Genomic DNA, 21,446 nt, shown 5'->3' with positions numbered 1-21,446 from the left:
TTTTTTCATGTTCATAACATTAGGAGGTATCAATGCCTCCATAATGGAAAGCCAGATTGGTATTTTCAAATAGTGTTGTTCTTTTATTTTAAACCAGACTAATAACAATGCATTCCTAACATAATGTCTCTGGAAGTAACTATGTATCTTGTTCTACTCATACCATAAAAAAACTAGCCAACCTAGTTTGCTAAATATAATAGTCTGCCTATTTTAATATTCCCCAAAATATTTCATTCTTTAAGGGGGCTTCCCATAATATATTTCAGGTAAAGTACAGGATTAGGATTAATTTAGGAGAAAATTGTAATCATTTTCAAAGCATCTTTGGCTCCAAAATGGACATAATAGACACAGTAAAGCTTTTTTTTAAAAAATCACTAATGACTGCTTCTTAAACTTTTTGTTCTTAGAAGATTTTTTAAAATTATGGAGGACCCCAAAAGAGCTTTTGTTTGTATGGGTCATGTTTATAATTATCATATTAAAAATGAAAACTGATGCATTTGTAGAACATTTACTGAATCTTCTAAACATAACAATGTTAGACATTAGATATAACATAAATGAAATGTATTAAATGAAAAAAACCGATAAATTTTAACAAATAAATAATTATGAGAAGTATGAAATCCTTTTGCTTTTTTGCAAATATCTTCAAAAACTGGCAAACAAATTTTATTTTGTGGATTCCTGGGTGGTCTTAGGGACCCCCGGAGATCTTCAGACTACCTTTAAGAAACATTGTTAGGGTATACTTATTTGTCAGGCATGAACGATAAAGTCCACACCTGAAGGTCCAGTTAAACTAATTTGCTAACCATCCCTATGCAGAGGAATCTTCTCAACGAACAGTTAGCACCTGCTTGTGGTTATATAAGGATCAGTGGAATTCAAGGTGTGTTGGACTATGTTCACTTGCACCTACATAGAAAGTCTGGGCTGATCTCTCAACTCCACTGCCAGTTTCTGCCATTCCTGCTACAATTAGGACTACCAGATCTAAACTGCAAACCTCAAATGAACCACTAGAGGGCAGTAAAGCGGTATAGAAAAATCCTAACTCTTTGCTAACATCTAATGGTCATCCAAAATATTCATTGGTCAGATCTGGTATAGCCCAAGTACTTCTATCCCACCACTGTTTCTACTGTCCAATCCCACAGAAGCAGTTCAAAGTCAGTCCAGGATCATCTTCACTTCCATTGAGCTTGGAGGGACCATCTCTTTGGGTGATCATGAAGAAAGTGCAAAGAGCATCATTTAATGAGTGCTCTGCTCCTCTCCACTCTGCATGTTTAATTAATACAATATGTACTGTATGTGTTTGATGGATATACAAAGAAAAAAATGAGCTGATTTGTAGGAAGTTGTTAACTCTGTTGGACTTTAAAAACCTGTGAAAGAATTGGGCTTTGGCAAAATGCTACATAAACTGAACAGCAAGAGTTTTGAAAGGCTTGCTGGAGAAAAACAGTCTGATCTCAAACTCTACAGAGCTGCATCACAAGCAGTGCAAATGGAAACATCACCATTTGTGTAATTTCAAAAGCACCAGACTAAAGCCAAAATAAATTGGTTCAAATATTAAATGCAAATGACAGAATGAGATCACATATATCTGATTCCGGAGTGGTGCAAAGTCCGTATGCAAAAGCACCCTTGGATTGTACACCCCAGTGGCACTATTACTACTGGTAGACACTATGCTGAGCTAAGATTCTATCTCTACCCCATTTGTATCTTGCTTCTTCCCTTAGCCACCTTTGTTAATTTTAATGTTAATATTAATTGTTTTAATATTTTAATGCTGTGTATTGTTGTTTCTACTGTGTGGTAAACTTCCTAGAGTCCCCTGATGGTGAGATGGGCAACATATATATTTAATAAATGGACAAATGTGTTCCAGAATGATTAGAGAATTGGATCCTTTAGAATCTTTTAATTCTCTTCATTTGGGGGGTTATAAATGGAGGCAGGCATAGGTGTGGTCCCATTACCATTCCCTATGGAAGGCGCTGCTGCGCTGCATTTTGATTGGTGGTTTTGAGACATCAATTTGTACAGACTCATCTCTCTCTTTCTCTAATATGTCCTGGAGGCTTTTAGATAAACTCTGGGTGTTCAAAGACATATTTTGAACAGCAACTCTCTCTTGTAAATTGCCTCAAGAACAGCTCAAGGAGGGGTTAACACATCAGTTCCATTAACACAGAAACTGTACTTGGTGTCCAGGATCCCAGCTGAGTCTCAGCTAAACCCTTCAACGGGGTGAAGTTTGAGTGGCAGCTCACAAAAGTAGTGGGATTTCTAGAGTCAGAAACCCTACCTCCTTTGTGCTATATCAAAAGTGCTCTTTTAAGAGAAATGTTGATCATCAGTTCAATTTTTATGTGATGGGGTGATAATCTGTTTGCTGATTTTATTCTTTCTTCTGCCTTAGCCCCAGCCTCCATCTGTCTTAGGATCGCAGCCCAATCAGAATCAATTGCAGAATGCAGGTAATAATCTAAGTGATGATGTTTCTATTACTATCACATAAATACATTATTTTTATACTACTGAAGACCATTTTTCCATTAAATGGCTCTGTGATTGTCATCAACATGTTGTCTGGGTTTTGTGTGATGTATGATGTGACCAAGAGCCTCTTGTATTGAGACCAAGATTCAGCATCCTGAAATTTCCATATCAGTCTTCAAAGCAAATATGAAGCTACAATAAGGGACCTATTTTAATCCAAAGACCACATTGGCATCAGTTAAGCATTCTCCTCCTCCTCCTCCTCCTCCTCCTCCTCCTCCTCCTCCTCCTCCTCCTCCTCCTCCTCCTTTCCTTAGGTGTTGAGGGAAGCATGCTAAATGATTACAAGAAACTTGCCAAATTTCAGTGCTCTCCACTGACCCCCTTCATATAAAATTTTATAAAACAAACACCCATTTATATAAAGTGTTCAGATCAAGGGATTTAACAGTCCATAGTGCCTAATGCCTTAGAAATACATCTACTTGTCCAGTGATAAAATGCAACACGTTCTAAATGACAATTCTGCAGCAATATCCTCTCATGGCTTTTCCATTCCAGGAGAGTTTAGCCAGAAGGAGGGAGGCAGCAGAGGGAGAAAGATTGCAGGTGCTGCTGTTTTGCCTAGTAAAATCCTGTCACAAAAAAAGATGGCTGTTTTCTGGCTGAGCACTACTTTCAGAGGGAAACAAAAGATAAATTGTCATCAGAGATGCTACACAAGCTGATCATTAAACTAAACATGAACCTTCTCTTCCACTTTCAGCATTTTCTCTCTGTGACATGGAGCCTTTTGGATACTATAACGGAAACCTCACCACAACCCTCTCTGGGTCAGTTTGCTTAAACTGGTCAGACTTCCCTGATTACATTCAGCAGTATCCAAATCGGGGACTAGGAAACCACAACTACTGCAGGAATCCAGATGGGGGACCCACCCCTTGGTGCTTCTATCAACTCATTTCAGGAGCAACTGGCTGGGCAAACTGTGATTGTAGCCAGGGTAAGCATCACAGGTGAAAATTGGGGTGGCATTAATAACTATAAAATGAGGCCTTAAAAATGTTAGGAATGTTTTCAAAAGTAGAAGGAGCAACCTGATTTAAATTGGGTTTGCATCCAGATTAAGAATTCAAGTTTTCTAGAATGGAGATTGGATTACCAGAAATCTAAACAGAAGACAGTGTGCCACAGAAAATGTACTTAATATTTAACCCACTGTATCTCCTCCTTACTGGATTCCCTCTGGAAAGGAAATAGTGGGAGAAAATGAAAAGAGGGAAGAAGCAATAGCATTTGAACATCATAAACCATCAGGAAGTTGGGTGACCACCAGGAGCATTCTTTGGGAAGGACAGTGTTCAAAAAAGTGAAGATGACATTCTCAACAGAGTCCCGCTGTTTTACATGAAAATGGAAATGCCAGTTTTGGTAATAGCGTGATATTCTTTTTCCTTTTTAATTGTCATTTAAAAAATGGGCTGATCAGATAGCATGAAGAACTGATGGAAGGTGGACCAAGGCAATCATGGGATGGATCCCACTTGATAAAAACCATTGACGAAAGAGACCTAAAAGAAGAAGGAGCGACAACATCAGCAAGCTTTGCATGCTCAATTGGCAAAAGAAAGGTCAGGACCGTATAGGTTGGAAACATGTGGAAGAGGCCTCCATCCTTCAGTAGATAGATGATGGCTAAAATGATGAATTATCATAAAGTAATTGAGATTTTGGGTTAGAGAGGAGGATGTCAGGTGAGGCGTTCTCTAAAAGGTAGGTGGTGCAGTGATAACCACCAGCCAGATGCCAAGGCAGGCCATGGAGAGCAGAGTTTCTCAACCTTAGCAGCTTTGAGGGGAGTGGGCTTCAACTCTTATGCTGGTGAAGAATTCTGGAAGTTAAAATCCACACATTTTAAATTTGCCAAGGTTGAGAAAATACTGGGCTAGAGCAGCTAGCTGTCAGAGCTGTCAGCCTGCCATGAACTATGGGGGGAGGGAGCCGGAGAGGGCAAAATGAAACTGATGGGGAGAGAATGGCTGCATCTCTCCTATTCAAGCTTCATGAGCTGAAAATCTGACATTAGCAATGGTGGTGGGAGGTGGGGTGGGAGAGGGAAGCCCAGGCTTGTGAGAAGCTTCAGCCAGCCAAGGTCAACTATCCTGTGCAGAGCTGGGAGCCGAGAACCTGTTTCCTAAACAATATACAAGCACCTAGTTGGACATTTAAAGATAACTGGGGGATGGAGGGAAGAGAACATTTTAGTTAGCCTTCTGTAACCACTTAAGCTTCAGTAAAGTATACTCTTGGCAAAAGCAAATAGCCAGGAGTCCTTCTTTGCCAGATAACTTAGTGGGATGGTTGACAGGTGCCTCTCAGACACTCAGAGTCTTCAAAGTAGAGAAGGGAAGAATGACAGAGGGTAGAAAGGAGGTAGGGAGGAGGAGGAGAGAGGGAGAAGAAAGTGATGGACAGGGTAATATGGTGTATGGAGAGCAGAGGAGCCAATAATTGTTTTTGGGAGTTGATGGTAAGATGAATTGTTGCTAATATTTAGTAATATAAAATTATGTTGGTTATGTAACAGTATAGATGTGGTTATGTGTTATGAAAATGAAAAAATAAAAAACAGTAATTAAAAAAAAGAGTTTTCAAGGTTGTTGCCCTGGGAGAAGAATGCAGGACTGTTGCAAAAATAATCAAGTATAATTGGACATTGAGGGGTCAAAGGGAGGAGAGGAACTAGACGTGGAAAGTTAATCGAACTTCAGTTCTGGCTTTCCTTTACCCCAATTCACTTGATTTCAAATAAAACTATTCCTTTTGCAACAAATGAATCCAACAACTGTTTCTACTTAAGAGACCAAGTTGAGGTAAGTCTGACCAAGTAGACTCCAAGGGATGTTGGGAGAGAAAGATTGAGACCTTACCAGCCGTCCTACAATAATTTCCAGCTGACGTTTGCACCAGGAGAAAGCGGTTCTTTCCTTGAGAATGGAGACAAAGTTAGAAAAGGACGGATGACTGTAACTTACTTCGGAAATGATCTCAGTGGCTCAAACAGAGATTCAAGGAATCCTCTTCCCTGGAGTATCTGCAACTGCATTCCTTTAGCTGCACTTTCTTCCCTTGACAACAGTGTATAAACAGTCTCCAGTTTAACAATGAGTTTCACTCCCAAAGTCTGTCCTTAAAGTCAAATTTGTACATAAGCCAGAGCACTATTATTGTATAATACTGTATAGTATTGAGTAATGAACTTGAACAGTTGTATATTTAACTTGAATGGTTGTGCATTGAACTCAAATTTTGCTACAGTAGACTCTTCTGTTAACTCTGAGTCATCTTTAAACCAGGGTCTTCTGTACCTGGGGACTTGCTGTCCCTCTCTCTTTCCAGTGCAACCTTTTCATTTCACTCATCAAAAAGGTTGAATGACATGTGATACAAATATAATAAATAAACAAGGAAAAGTCAAGTAAAAACAAGGCTTCGGTCTTATTAAGAATTCTCACATTATGGTTTATTACTGATAGAAACAAGCTAGCACTCATTTTCCTTTGCAACAGTCAGCTGACCTTCCTCTTCTCATTGCATGGAAAACATTGATAAAAAATCTGTGATCAATCTGTGCCCTCCCAAGCCGTGAGCAATTTCCTATATCTTCCATGGCAGCTGAAGAAAGAGGCCTGATTTGGGAAGGACATTATGCAACCTTTTGCAGATTCTGTTGACCTGATTCTTTTGGTCTCTTTGCCCTGACAGATTCAGTGCGACTTACAGAAAGTGGCAAAGTGGAAGTATACTACAAAGGGCTGTGGGGGACGATCTGTGATGATGAGTGGACTGACTTGGATGCCAGTGTGGTATGCCAACAACTGGGGCTCAGGTAAGAAAGACATCGTTGGATTGAGCCACCTCTGGTTTTTTTTTCTCAAGAGAAAGTAACTTTCTTGAAAATGGAGAAACTAAAGAAATAGTAGAACTCAACTTTATATATAAATAAATAAATTTTATATATATATATATATATATATATATATATATATATATATATATATATATATATATATTTGTGCTGATAAATAAATAAAGGGAGACTAGTATAGATCTATTTCAAGCTATTTAGCTCTCATCAGCTAGCCATACCCTTACTGGGATTCGAACCTGTGCTGTATTACATCTTAGGCAGATGTCTTAACCATTAAGCCACAGGTCCTCCTCCTTATCAGCTGAAGCCAGGGAAGTAGGTACATATTTAGTGTCACAACCCCTGATATGCCCCAATTATGGGAGGAAGCTAACTGCTTCCATTATCTGTCTATCGGCTCGTCACAAGAGACCATCATGACAGAAACCCAATATTTTTACTGTTGCCTTTGTTACATTTGTGTTGTATTTGTGCTGATAAATAAAAAAGGGAGACTAGTATAGATCTATTTCAAGCTATATTGGGTTTAAATTATATTAAACTGGGATTTAAATCTAATCTAATATAGCCCAGGTTCGAATCCCAGTAAGGGCATGGCTAGCTGATGAGAGCTAAATAGCTTGAAATAGATCTATACTAGTCCCCTTTATTTATTTATCAGCACAAATATAAAACACACACACACACACACACACACACACACACCACACACACACACACACACATATATATGGAAGAAAGCTATATCTTAACAAGACCTATTATTGCCTGTGGAGTCACTGCACTTTCTGCTTTTGAATAGTGAAATTGGCACAGCCCTAAGACAGCGTCCTTCCAGTCCGGAGCTGTTACCCTTACATCTTCAGTCTGCAAACTGTCGTGGTGATGAGAAGATGCTGTCCCAGTGCAGTTACCAGGAGATATTCAGAGCTTGTATCCAGGGAACTGCAGGAGCCACTTGTGGATCATCTCAAGGTACACTCAAGGACAAACACATAGAAGATATTTCTATTCCATTTCTTTTAGCAAAATAGAAAGTCAATAATCCTGGAAGCTTTGCTGCATCAAAACAAAACTACAAAATAATGTTATTTGGTAAAGTGGCATTGTCAACCCTTTGAGAAGATTCTTCAAGGATTCAGAAAGAGAATCAAAGCAAAGCAATCTTGGATTTCTTTTCACTGTTTGTTATCCAAGGCTAAGCTTACATTTCACTAATGGTTGCCACCTCTCTACTCCAGGATTAGCTCTGTGTTGCTCTACAGGTATCTGTGAGGGAGATGGGTCAAGTTGCTATCCAAGATAAATTGATCAAAGCCCCTTCCTCCCCTTTGATGCATGTCACAAGGCATGTAAGGGGAAGGGCTTCATCACAGGGATACAACTACCATCTACCTACAACTACTTACAATTAGCAGGATAAGATAAAATTAGAAAACAAGTTTTGAAACTTTTTGTAGGAGCTTTGGTCCAAAAGTTGATAGCTTCTAAGAAAATTGGGAAAATTGTACATGAGAAAAATAATGTTTAATTGCTAAATGTTTAATTGCTAAATGTTTAATTGCTAAAAAGCAGTTCCAGATTGCATAGACGAACATTTTTTCTAGAATCTTTTGCCATTTTGTTTAGGTGAATGGGTTGTTTGATCCAGAGTAAATAAAATAATTGTTTAGCAGTGGTGTGTGCTACTCAGAAGGAATGAGTACCTTGACCTGGTGAAGGGTATGCAAGTGCTCTCCCATCTCCTAAAATGTTGATGGTAGATCAAGCTGGTGTATATTCAAATAAACACAATTTATGTTCTCAAGAAATATATTTGTGGTAGTAGCTGAAGGGAACTATTTTGTGTAATCATTGGGATTATGCTGGATGGTGTTCCTTTATTATCCTTGTTCTTTTTGATATGCAGCTGTAGGATCTCCCCTTCGTCTGGTAGGAGGCAAAAATCACTTCGAGGGTCGAGTAGAAATTTACCATGATGGCCATTGGGGCACCATCTGTGATGATCAGTGGGATGACAAGGATGCTGAAGTGGTTTGCAGACACTTGGATCTCAGGTAATTTCTTTGAATGAGGACACTTAAGAGGGCAAGACTAAGATCTCTTGCATCTTGTTCAAAGCAGTGCTTTCTCTCCTGTTCATCAGTTAGTACACTGTATGTTTTTCTCGTCTTCCCAGTGGATTCTCAAGAGCCATGTCTTGGGCTCACTTTGGGAAGGGATCAGGCCCGATCCTGCTGGATGAAGTGGAATGCTCAGGCAATGAGCTTTCACTGGACCAGTGCAAGAAGAGTGATTGGGGCAAACACAACTGTGACCATATTGAAGATGCTGGGGTTATTTGTGACACCTTTGTAGGTAACTACTCTACCAAATATATAGCTGGTTTGAAGATTGCCTTTACAAGCTCTTTTTCTGAAAATGGGATAGGAAGAAAGTTTTAGGCTTGTTTTATTTTTTCTGGGGTTTTTTTTTTGTTTCCGTCTCTTGCAACAAAGCAGAAGGAACAATTCGATTGACAGAAGGCCTCCATCCAAGTGAAGGAAGAGTAGAGATCTACCACAATGGAAGATGGGGATGTATTTGTGATGATGGCTGGAAGACAGGAATCAATGCTCAGGTTGCCTGCAGACAGCTGGGCTTCAGGTAAGTGAGAACAGACTATTGTCAATTGCCAAAATGCCACCATTTGCAAATTAATTTCAACTGTGTATTCTGTGTATTCTGTTTCAGTGGTCACAAATGTCTTGACTACAACAGAATGTAATACCTGAATTATGCCACAGTGTTATTTATATCAGTGTTTGTTTAATGCAGAGGTGTTCTGACCCCCCTCCTCCATCCAGTAACGAATGCCGAGACAAGCTTAACTGGAATGTACTTTAATTAGCAAAACACCAAAACCTCGGTGGCTGAAAGCCAAGCAAACAAACAGATAAGGACCTTGGCAGCAACTCAGACAAACTCAGGCAGCAATAAACACAGATAAGGCTTGGCAGCAATCCAGCCTGCCAAGCTCACAGAACTGTCCTCCGACATTCAATCCTGCGTTGACTTTTACAAAGAGGGCCGTGTGCACAAGTAGCTTTTTAGTCTGGAGAGGAGCCTAATGACCATCAGCTGAACGCAATTACCTCCTGTAATTGTGTAATTGTTCCTGACACCGAGTAGCTCTTCAATGGTGTGCATCCAGGAACAACTAACTGCTGGCTTCTGGATCACTCTCCCTTGTCTCCTCCCCACTGGTCCAAGGCTCAGGCGCCACCTGGTGGCCAACCAGTCTCTCCGCGCCCTGCTCGGAGTCAGAACCCTGTCCAGGGTCCTCCACATCCTCCGGAGCCGAATCATAGGGCCCCTCGCTGTCGGAGTCTGGTGGCAGCTCCAACGGCTCCTGCTGGGCCACAATAAGAGGTCCCCAAACTTGGCAACTTTAAGACTTGTAGACTTCAACTCCCAGCTATATAGCTATAGCTGGCTGGAGAATTCTGGGAGTTGAAGTCCACAAGTCTTAAAGTTGCCACGTTTGGAGACCCTGACTTAATGCATGTAAAAGGGGAAGTCTGTGCTTCCCAGTGTTAGAAAAAGAGGAAAAGATTGGGAAAAAAGGAGATATGAGAGTGCTAAAGGAAAAATGTTAAAAGAGACCCAGTTTGGTCTAATGATTAAAGTCCCAGGCTAGAAATCAGGAGACTGTGAGTTTTAGTCCCACCTTAGGGATAGAAACTGGCATGGTGACATGGACTAATCACTTTCTCTTAACTCAACCACCTTGCAGGGTTGTTGTGGGGAAAATAGGAGGAGGAAAGAGTATTAGGTATGTTCACCGCTTTGAGTTATTTATAAAAATAATAAAGGCAGGAAATTAAATAAATGATTCTGTTACATTTAATTCAAGCAGGTCCACCTAGAAGTTCCACTGATTTATTAAAATGAATTAAAAAATAGAATACTTTTTATAACTATCATATTGCTTGTATGTGTGAGCAGGGGGTTGGACTAAAAGACTTCCAAGGTCCCTTCCAGCTCTGATATTCGGTTATTATGTTATTCTACCAGCTCATATCTACAGTATGTGTTTGCAGGATCCTGAAGGATGTTTTATAACATCTTCTAATGCAGTGCCCTACGACCCTGGCAATTTTAAGATATGTAAACTTTAACTCCCAGAATTGCCCAGCCATCAGGCTGACTGGGAAATTTGGAATTGAAGTCCACATATCTTAAATCTGTTAAGTTTGAGAAACTTTCTAATGTTTTGAGAATGAACTCAGGCAGAGAAGCACCTTTACTTTACAAATGTTTCTTCTTTAAATTGGGTTTATGCACTTCTTCCCAAAGAATAAAGCATTCTTGTTGGTTAGAGTGGTTAGTCTCTGACTACCCAAAGATTACTAGCCTCTTTCTTTCTTTCTTTCTTTCTTTCTTTCTTTCTTTCTTTCTTTCTTTCTTTCTTTCTTTCTTTCTCTTCAGTGGTCCTGTCAGGCTGGCATCAAAGGGTGAATTTGCGCCAGGCCAAGGTTTCATCTTGCTGGATGATGTGGCCTGCAAAGGCACAGAATCATCTTTGATGGACTGTCCCCATAGTAACTGGGGTCAACATGATTGCTCACACGAAGAAGATGTGGGAATTCACTGTTCCCTGGTTAGCAACAAAATCACTGAAGATAAAACCGGTACGGAGCTAAGAGGTCGCGCTCAAAAATATTCTTTCTTGTCACTGATGTCTTTGTCTTTAGTTGTGATAATGGGTGTTCTGCAGGTTTATTCTTTTATCTGACTTCTGTATAAAATGGAGGGAGGGAGTCTAATTGTAATATCAATAGGTAAAGGACACTGAACTCTTTCTGTGTGTTGTTTCAGGCAACTTCTCCAGCCCTGGCCGATGGCAAGGTAAGGTGGTAATTGGCCAAGTTCTTATAGCTTGTTGCAAATATATATACAGTATTTGCTGCAAAAATTAGATATGTCCCATTTATATGTCTTTGGGGCAAATGGAAGAATTGCATGTAGTTTAGATATTACAGAAAATGGTGGCAGATGAGTCAAAGGACTTTGTCCCCATTTCCAATGTGTTTTTGGCCTTTAAAAATGTGTTAGTGCCTTTAAAAAACTAAGCTGGGAAGAGTTAGTAGTTCATAGTAACTTCCAGAATTTTATTTTATTTTTTATTTTATTTTAATTGAACAAAAACACAAAAAAAGAATCATCCTTCATTACTTCTTGTAGAAAGCATGTCCATTGGTTACAGATAACTTTCGTGCATTTCTTCCACAGTCATTACTTATAGTTCATATTAGATTATACACTTTAAGTCAAAAATCTTTGTATATCTTGCTATCAATGTAGCACAATTCTCATTTGACTACAATTATTTGAACATGCTTTTACCTCAAATCATTCATACTTAAAGACACAACCACATAATGGCATTCATTAGCTATTTCAAAAAATTCTCCAATAACATTACACCTTTATAGCATTTTTAAAGTAAAAGTCAATTAATAAAGTTTCTAACCCTTCCCCCCTTTTTTCCAACTCACTGACTAAAATTTATATCCAAGTTACTTTAGCCAATATCATAGCATGTATATATTGTTAAACAATGTCCATTAACATTTCCTTATTGTTATTATAATTGGCTAAAAATCATTTACTATTTATGCCCCCTCTCCTTTCATCAGGGCCCCCTCCCCAAAAAACATCTTACATCTTTATAACAAGATCTAAATGAAAATTTGTTAATAAAATTTATAGGTCTTTTTCCCAAGTCACAATTTACAATTTATATCCAAATTTCTTTTACTAAATTATAAATACATGTATATATCATTACGCTGTATCCATTATCATTTCATTATTATTATTTAAGGTTAATTAATTGTTAGTGAGTAAACATTTAATAACAATCTAAAACAATCTAGGAGTTACAAAATTTCTACTTATTAATCACCAATAATAAAAAAACTATTTTTTATTACCAACTTTCATTGTCAACCTGTATCTTTCCAGTAACAAAACAGTCATCTCTCTTGCCAATTGTGGAGTCAGTCTTCTTTTTATTTCCTTTATAAGGTTTTTATAGGCTTCTCTCTGCACTTTGTTGCTTGAAGGGTCTCTCAGATAATCTCCTTGCCCACCAGTTGCTACTAAAGTTAACTTGTCTTTGTTTGTCAATCTTGCTTCTGAAAAATTTTCCCTTCTTATGTCTATCATCATTAGTATTTTTCCTCTTCTGTGTCCTGGAAGCTGTGATAGAGCTCCAATTCGTTGAATTCCCTTTTCCACATTCCCTTTCCATTTTCACCCACATTTGCTCCATTAATAAATTCATCTATTGTCTTATTTTTATCTTCTATAGCTTCATTCTCCCCTTTAATTTGGGGGGCTCATCATCTTTTGCTGTGAGGAAGACTAGTCTTTCCAGCTTCTTCTCAATTCTCCCATATCCTTCCAATAGATTTTGAATTCCAGCCAAGATATTTTGGAATTTTAAAGTTTCCTCAACTAAATATTGACCCATGTTTCCAAAACAGAAGAGGGAAAGAAAAAGAAAAAAAAACTAATAATGACTGCCAGTCTAGTCTTCCAGGCGTCTCTTAGCTGTTATTTTAAATTGACTTGAACATAAGTTCTTTTATGTGCTTCAAAGGGGAAGGGTTCTCTTTCCCCCTTTCTTTCTTTCTTTCTTTCTTTCTTTCTTTCTTTCTTTCTTTCTTTCTTTCTTTCTTTCTTTCTTTCTTTCGCTGCCAAAATAATTCTAAGAGGCACCTGTGAAAACAGTTCATGTCCTTGGTTTTTTATCAGTTTCTATAAACAAGTTGCAAACCCTTCAGCTGCAAAGTTAGTGAAGTCAAATAAAGAAAGAGATACGTTGTTTCAAAAAACTCCGAGTGGCAGTTAATTTTCACCTTCTGTAGGAAACAAAATTCTTTAGATTGCTTTTAGTGTGATTTAATAACAAGTAGTAGGAAGAATTGTTAAAATAAAAAGGAAGGTTTTAATCCAGAAGTCAAAAAATAAAGCAACAAGAAGCAGAAGGAAAAAAAATCAATACGTTCACTTTAAGAGGAGAGATGAAGAATGTTACGAGCATTTCAATCCACAAAAAATAGTTACAATGACACAGGGGAAAAAAACTTTCCACAGCGATCCTATTAGGATTATTTTTGTCGCTCAGTTCTTTTGTTTAAGGATCTAATTTGGCTTTAAAGAAACATTTCTTTGGGCAGTCTTTGTCTTCCTGATCACCATCTCTATGGGACAGTTTAGGTCTCAATGGACCCCACAGCGGCAAAAGTGTCAACGGCGATCTCAGAGTATCGAGACCGCACGTTGTAACATTGCGATGTGGATCCTCCTTCTCAACTTCCAGAAGTTTTGTCTTCCCCAGCAGCCTCACATTCTCTCTTTCTCTTTCTCTCTCTCACCACTATCACACCAACAACAACACAACAATCTTGCTGGTTAAGTTGTCCCAGTTGTTGCCTTCCTTCTAAATTGTGGTATATCACAGAATGCCTACCTTGTCTTGGTCCTCTCCATCCTGGCAGTGTTAACTCAGTCGATGTTATTTCCAAGTTATTTATCAACTTACTTCAGTATCTCTTTTGTCTGGACCTCTTAAAGTATGGATTTAATTTACAGGGTTTCTGGTGCGGCTGGTGGATGGGGACCACACCAACGAAGGCCACGTAGAACTTCTTCTGAATGGAGAGTGGGGCAGAATTTGTGCTGAAGGCTGGACAGAGAGAGCTGCAGCTGTGGTTTGCAGGCAGCTGGGCTACAGGTAACTTCACAGCAAGACTCTCTTTAGGAAAAAGTGGTTCATGTAAAGTCAATTTCTGAGTAAAGAAGGCTAAGTCTGGTCCTGAGTTCTGCCTCTGCTTACCTTTCCCAATGAGAAACTGAGTCAGAAGATCATTCACAAGCAATTTATTAGAATACGCTGATAAAAGCGGGGTCTTCCTATGAAAAGGGGGAAGCAGAAAAAATGGCTTACTTTTACTTCTATACTTAGGACAACAAAGACCTTCAAAGCAAAGGTTGATTGGTTTAGAAATAGTCATCTGTCCAGTTAATCACAAGAATTAAAACATACACTAATATGTCAGTAAAAACCATGTTTCAAGTATTGCAAAGTCCATCTTCTGTGGCCCTCAGTACCAACTCAGTGCCTTTAGTATGGGGTAGTTTGCCAAGAATGAAGTTCCATTTAAGAAAAACATTTGGCATTTGGGGAGCATTAAGAGGCACTGGAACTAAAACCCTTATTTTATACCTTAAAATCCCCACCCCTCCCACACCATGGCCCTCATCAGGCTTCACTCTAATTGAGAACCTGCCAGTGTCACTCTCAATCTGATGGCAAATGAGAGTTGTTGCCTGGTATACACATAGTTATTATGGCAGATGGTGGAACTATTTAAAGGGCTGGAAATTATCCTTCCCTTTTTTGTAGAAATCACATTAAGATTTGGTTCAATGGGCAAGCACATTTTTGTATATTTTGGTTGCTTTTCTCTTTAACCACAGTTCCATATTTTTAATTGAGTTCCTCTTTGAGCAGAGACATGAATGGACCCTTGGAGTGGACTTTGTGTGTATATTGCAATGTGCTCCCTCTTTCCTTAACAAAAGATAATCAGACTACTGGTGTGCTGTGCCTCCCAGTGCCTCTTGCCAGGCTGGCTCCGATGCAACTAGTGCCCTTCTCCAGGCATGGCTTTTGTATATGAGGAAAAAGGCAGATGCCTACCACACCCCAGGAGGAGGAAGATTTGTTCTTTTGGCAGATCTCTCACTTGCCTTGAATTTAACAGCCGTGCTAGGTCCCAACTCCAAGCCTTCTCTCCCTTTTCCTTTCGTGATGTTTTTCTTTTGGCCTCTGGTTTTCCTGATGGATTTCACTACAAGCCTTTGCCTTCACCTTTGAGACTCTTTCTTCTGTTCTCTCCTTTCACCTTTTCTCCATTGCCTTTGTCCTACAAAGCTCTCCTAATTGCCGTTCAACCTGATTATGTGACCTCCTTAAAAATCAAGTCTTTTGCCAGCCACTGCCTGGGCTACTCACATCAGCTGAGCAGAACAGCTGGCAGCCTCCAGCAGACTTTTCCAGTTAGTCTAAGGCAATGATTTTTCAGCTTCAGCAAGTTTAAGAAGTACGACTTCGACTCCCAGGATCTCCCACCCAGCATTCTGGCTAGGGATTCTGGGAGCTGTCAGATCCACCAGCTTCAGCTTTGTGCCTTGCCGGCATTCTGTCTGGGACAGGAGAGGACAACAAATGGACAATAAAACTGTACACCTTTAAGGTGGGAAATTGGGATGGGAGATTTGACAATTGAGAAAGAACAGAGTGTTTTGGAATCCAGTTTGTACTGGCGTACTGGCATCTTCAAGGCTATTTGCCCTGAGTGTGGAATTTCACCATCCCAAACACCTTAGAGCTTATCTCAGCAGTGCTAGATTGGCTACACCTGGATGGACCATGGGGTGGGGGCAGAGGTGGGTTCCTACAGGTTCGGACTGGTTCAGCTGAATCGGTAGTAACTTGGTGGCCTGGGTCACTGGAACCGGCAGCAACCCGGGCCTGCCACACCCCTGAACCGGTTCTCCCGGCGGCGCCATAGCTGGTCCATCTTGTTTTTGGCTTCTGCGCATGTGCAGAAACATTTTTAGTACTGTGCATGCGCGCACAGTGTGCATCAAGCACACACATGCTATGCAACCATGAGCAAACCAGTAGGTGGTCTAAGATGACCTTCTGCTGCTTCCCTTTTACAAGTGGCCTGCCTGCCTGAGTTACATGCCTAGATGTGGAAGGACTGGAGAAATTAGCTCGTAGCAGTGATGTACACCTATTCCTTTCCCAAGGGGCCTGTGTGACCTTCTTCTCTTGGCAGTTCCCAGCATGGCCTGGGAGGCCACTTTCCTCCTTTCCTCTCTCATCTCAGCACCTGTTGCCAATCGTCAGCCCTTCGAAATATAGCAGAATACCAAAATTATGAATCAATAAATTTGAATAGACCTGGAAAGGACCTTGGAGGTGTTCTTGTCAAAACTCCCTGCTCAAATCGGAGACCCTCTACCATTTCAGACAAGTGACTGCCCAGTCTCTTCTTGAAAACCTCCAGTGATGAAGCACCCACAACTTCCTAACAGCAAGGACAATTATCCAGAAGAAGAGAAGTTTCCTCCAGAAGTTTTGGGCACTCCATCACTGGAGGTTGTCACTAACAGTCACTAAGCAAATGGTTGTAAATCAAGAACTACCTGTAGTCCTATTTTGGTTCTATGCAGTGAACAAAACACCTACAATATGTTTCAATTTGAGCACAGATTTCTCAAGCAGTGCTTCTGAATAGTTCTGATCTATGCAAGTTTTTTTATTTTTAGTCTGAAATCAAAAAGCAGGCAAAGCGAAGCATTTTGGGTTTCAATTCTGCCAGACTGTGGCAGAATAGCAGAACCTCTGGTACGTGATCTTTGTTCCAGACTTGAAATAAAACCTTGTCTGGTTCTCTGCATGCTGCTAGCCTGTAGTCACTTCCTGATTAATTTAAGCAAGTCTCTTCTTCCAGTGGTACTGCAGTCACCATCTATAGGCCTTATTCAGATGCATGGCATGTGCCCATCCACCTGGACAATGTGGAATGCTCTGGCACTGAGCATACTTTGGCAGAGTGCATCATCCATCAAAGTGCTCAACACAACTGCAGGCAGAAGAAAAGTGCACGTGTGATGTGTGACTACATGAGAAAGGAGAGCCAATTTATAAGGAACGATGGTAAGTCTCTGAGTCTTGACTTCTTGGGCAGAAAACTGGGTTTCCAGAAATTCATGTTGAGTTGCTGCAACTAACAGGTTAACAGACACAGAAAGGGGCAACTGTGGTAGGAAAGCGATATGTAAAGAAATCAATAACGTAAAGAAAGCAATATGTAAAGAAAGAAGATCCTCTCCATATCCTTTGATTTTGATCTGCAGCTTCTGTGGGCCCCAGTTTCTCTTTCTTGTCAATAAAAATCAAGCATGTAAGTTACGTGGCCATGGGATTATTCTCTGTCAAGAGAATGCAACATCCATGTTTCCAGTGTTGTTGAACTTCAGAATTCAGTCGATTTCAGGAAAGGCTTAGTTTGGGGATGGCATCAAATTCAGTTCCATTTAAAATAAGTTTTTCAATTTTTTTTCCTTCAAAAAAGGACAAAAAAGCAGATCCAGGATTCTTTTTTCCTTTGAAAAAGGGGGAAAAACAATTCCAGAAAAATACAAACCAATCAGCCTGACACCAATACCTGAGAAGATCTTGGAAAAGATAATCAAGCAACAAAACTGCAAATAGCAAGCAAAGTTGTAACAAAAAACCAACACAAGTTTGTTAAAACAGTTCATGCCAAACAAATCTTATTTTATTCTTTGACAAAGTGACTAAATTGGTAGACCAGCAAAATGCAGTGGACATTGTATACTTGGATTTCAGCAAGGCATTTGACAAAGTAGACCATAACCTACTACTTGGTTAGCTAAAAAAAATGTGAGATAGATAGCATCACCATCAAATATATTATAACTGGCTGACAACCCACACTCAACAAATAGTTCTCAATGGTACCCGTGATGTAGATCCCCGTGATCATGGGTATCAAACTCGCAGCATTACGTTGCCATCATGTGACATTTTGTGACTTTTCCCCCTTTCAAAGCTGGGGTCGGCATGGCTTGTACGTGATGCTTCTGGCCCATGGCAAGTTTGACACCCCTGATCTACATGGATGGAAGGAAGGAAGCAGCAGTATACCCCAAGATTTCATTTTAGGCCCAGTACAAGTCAACATCTTCATTAACAATTTAGATAAGCAAATAGAAGGGGAACTCATCAAATTTGCAGATGACACTAAACTGGCAGGAATAGCCAACACCCCAGAAGATAGGCTGAAAATCCAGAGGGACCTCAACAGACTTGAACACTGGGCCTTATCTAACAAAATGAAATTCAATAATAGAGAAAGTAAAGTCCTACACTTGGGCTAGAAAAAACAGAGGTATAGGTACAGATTAGGTGAAACCTGACTCAATAACAATAACTGTGTGAGGGACCTTGGAGTTTTAGTGGATAATCACTTAAATATAAGCCAGCAGTGTGAGGCAGCAGCCAAAAAAGCCAATGCAATCCAGGTTGCATTAACAAAGAGAAAGAATCAAGATCATGTAAAGTATTAGTGGCACTTTATAAATCCTTATTAAGACCACATTTAGAATACTTCATCCAGCTTTGGTCACCATATTATAAAAAAGCAATAGAAAGTCTGGAAAATGTGCAGAAAAGAGCAGGAAAGATTATTAGGGGGCAGGAAGCTAAAACATATGAAGAACGGTTGCAGGAATTGGGTATGTCTAATCTAGTGAATAGGATCGCCAATATGATCGCCAACGTCCGATAACAGATATGACACAAGAAGAAGAAGTCTAGTGAAAAGAAGGACTGGGGTGACATGATAGCTATGTTCCAATATTTGAGCGGCTGCTACAAAAAGAGGGATGTCAACTTATTCTCCAAAGCACCAGAGGGCAGGACAAGAAACCATGGATCGAAAGTAATCAAGGAGAGAAGCAGCCTAGAACTAAGGAGAAATTTACTAACAATGAGAACAATTAACCAGTGGAACGGCTTGCCTTCAGAAGTTGTAGGTGCTCCACCAGTGGAGGCTTTTGAGACTGCCACTCGTCTGGAATGGTTTAGGGTCTGAGCAAGGAATTGGACTACTAGAAGTCCTCCAAGTTCCCTTCCAATTCTGTTATTCTTTTCTGTTCTCAGTAAGAAGGCTGGAAAAGGTTTTGATCAACTTCTGAAGTACTAGACCATTGTGAGGAAAGAGTACTAGGATCGATAACAATAACCAAGAGATATAACCAGAGGTGGTATTCACTTACTTTCCCTACTAGTTCGCAAACGTGAGTGCGCACATTTCTTTCTACTGGAAGAAAAACGTCTATCCTTGGATCACTGTAAACTGCTTAGAGGGGGCTGTAAAGGTATATAAGTCTAAGTGCTATGGCTATTGCTACTCTTCAAACGGACATGCTTATGTGGAGTTCTGGAGAAGTTAAACCTAAGGTGACCAGATTTTCAGATTGGAAAAGAGGGACACCCTTGACCGGGGGGGGGGGGGCTTGATTAAAAATTTTTTTTTTGTCAAAAGGTCACCCCAGGACACTGAAACCAGCATAAATACGAATCTGTTGCCAAACAAAATTTTGATCACGTGACCATGAGGATGCTGCAACGGTCGCTAAGTGTGAAAAATGGTCGCAACGGTCGCTAAGTGTGAAAAATGGTCGCAACGGTCGCTAAGTGTGAAAAATGGTCATCAGTCACTTTTTTCAATGCCATTGTAACTTTGGTCACTAAATGTTTTCCCCCTCCTCGAGACTCCTCACTTCTTCCTTCATTCCTCTTGCTGATCTACCTTCACCTTATCTGTCTTCTGCTCTTTCCCTCTCTTCCTTCCTTCCTCCCTCCTTCCATCCTCTTCTTTCCTCACTCACTCCCTTCCTCCTTTTTTCTCTTCCTTCCTCCTTCCATTCTTTATACGATATAAAATTCAATGAGGGTGAAACACACCAAATCTGGCAAAGCTGCCTTGCACCAACCTGGCCTGCCCATAGAATAGCAGCCACTTTGAGACACATAAACCTGGTCTGAACATATTGCATCACAAAGATTTGCAAAGATCACATTTGCAAAAAGGAACATTTCTTGTAGTAAATACATTTTATAAACAATTTAAAAGTAAAAATCCCCCCAAAATAATAAAAAGGTATTCTATAAATAAAAGAAATCCTTAAAAACCATTGTTAAGTATTACACCAGCAATAATTTATACTGTCACCATTTCAAACTATCATCAGAAATACGAATCTGTTGCCAAACATCAACATTTTGATCGCGTAACCATGAGGATGCCACAACGGTCGCTAAGTGTGAAAATGGTCGCTAAGTGTGAAAAATGGTCATCAGTCACTTTTTTCAATGCCATTGTAATTTTGGTCACTAAACAGCCATGTTCCTGACTTAACAACCACCATGATTCACTTAACGTGGCAATAAAAGGTCGCAAAATGAGGCAAAAATCATTTAACAAACGTCTCCCTTAGCAACAGAAATTGGGGGATCAATCCTGGTCGTAAGTCGAGGATTACCGGTAGCCAATTGCAAAAGGCAACTTTACTTGGAACAGGTGAGATTGTGCCCGGATCCCTTTCATGCCAACATCCCATCCTGTCCATGGGGAGAACTCCACAGGCGGACAAAAGCCCCAATCCCCTCTCAACCTCCAGCTGACTCTGCCATCCGCCATAACCACACATGCCCCTCAAAGGCAAAACTCAGGGGGCTGAATTCTACAGGGGGAGGAGTAAAGGGGGGATTTGAGGGGCAGCCCAAAGCACCATCTGTCTAAATTTGCATCAGGCAGGCAGTAACATTTTCATAGACCATGATCAGAGGAGCAGCTGATCCTATGGAGAGACTCCTCCTGCATTCAGTCCCAGGCCTACAAGTGGAAGTACCCTTCCCTCCCTCCCTCCCTCTTTCTTCCTTCTAGCCTTCCTTCCTTTCCATTCTTTCTCCTTCCTTCCTTCCTCTTGCCTATCTGCCTTCTGTCTTTCTGCACTTTAGATCTCTCTTCCTTCCTCTTTCCATCCTTTCACCAAAAATTAGGATGTTTTATTAGCATCAGCATCATTCTGCTGAAAATGCCAGATTCTGTGGTACTTCTGGATGAGATTTAGAAAATTACAGAGACATGAGGAACCATTATATAATTTCACTTGGCAAAACTCTGATTAAAATAATAGCAACAAAATGTAAGGTTTTTTAATTTTAAAACTCTAGCAAAACATAGATTTATTTCCAGTTTAGTTAATTAATGCCATTATAAACAGGAATGCAATTGATTAAATAAAAATGACTTTTTCTTTTATTAAGAAT

At 40.0% G+C, this 21,446-nt stretch overlaps 1 protein-coding gene across 1 annotated transcript in view; it reads left to right on the top strand.

The window, feature by feature from the left end:
* The first annotated feature begins 338 nt into the window (after window positions 1-338).
* LOC116518730 (neurotrypsin-like) overlaps window positions 339-21,446 on the top strand; it is a 42,604-nt gene continuing 21,496 nt past the window's right edge. The window contains exons 1-11 of the mRNA XM_032232246.1: window positions 339-356; window positions 2,444-2,501; window positions 3,290-3,526; window positions 6,289-6,412; window positions 7,257-7,429; window positions 8,364-8,511; window positions 8,634-8,812; window positions 8,956-9,100; window positions 10,925-11,127; window positions 14,099-14,240; window positions 17,035-17,240. Of these exons, the coding sequence (XP_032088137.1) occupies window positions 339-356; window positions 2,444-2,501; window positions 3,290-3,526; window positions 6,289-6,412; window positions 7,257-7,429; window positions 8,364-8,511; window positions 8,634-8,812; window positions 8,956-9,100; window positions 10,925-11,127; window positions 14,099-14,240; window positions 17,035-17,240 (1,633 nt within the window). The remainder of the gene's footprint in view (window positions 357-2,443; window positions 2,502-3,289; window positions 3,527-6,288; window positions 6,413-7,256; window positions 7,430-8,363; window positions 8,512-8,633; window positions 8,813-8,955; window positions 9,101-10,924; window positions 11,128-14,098; window positions 14,241-17,034; window positions 17,241-21,446) is intronic.

Source organism: Thamnophis elegans, chromosome 15, assembly GCF_009769535.1.
Source record: "Thamnophis elegans isolate rThaEle1 chromosome 15, rThaEle1.pri, whole genome shotgun sequence".
NCBI lineage: Eukaryota > Metazoa > Chordata > Lepidosauria > Squamata > Colubridae > Thamnophis > Thamnophis elegans.
Note: the sequence above shows the minus strand (reverse complement) of the source record. Positions and strands in the feature narration are given on the sequence as shown.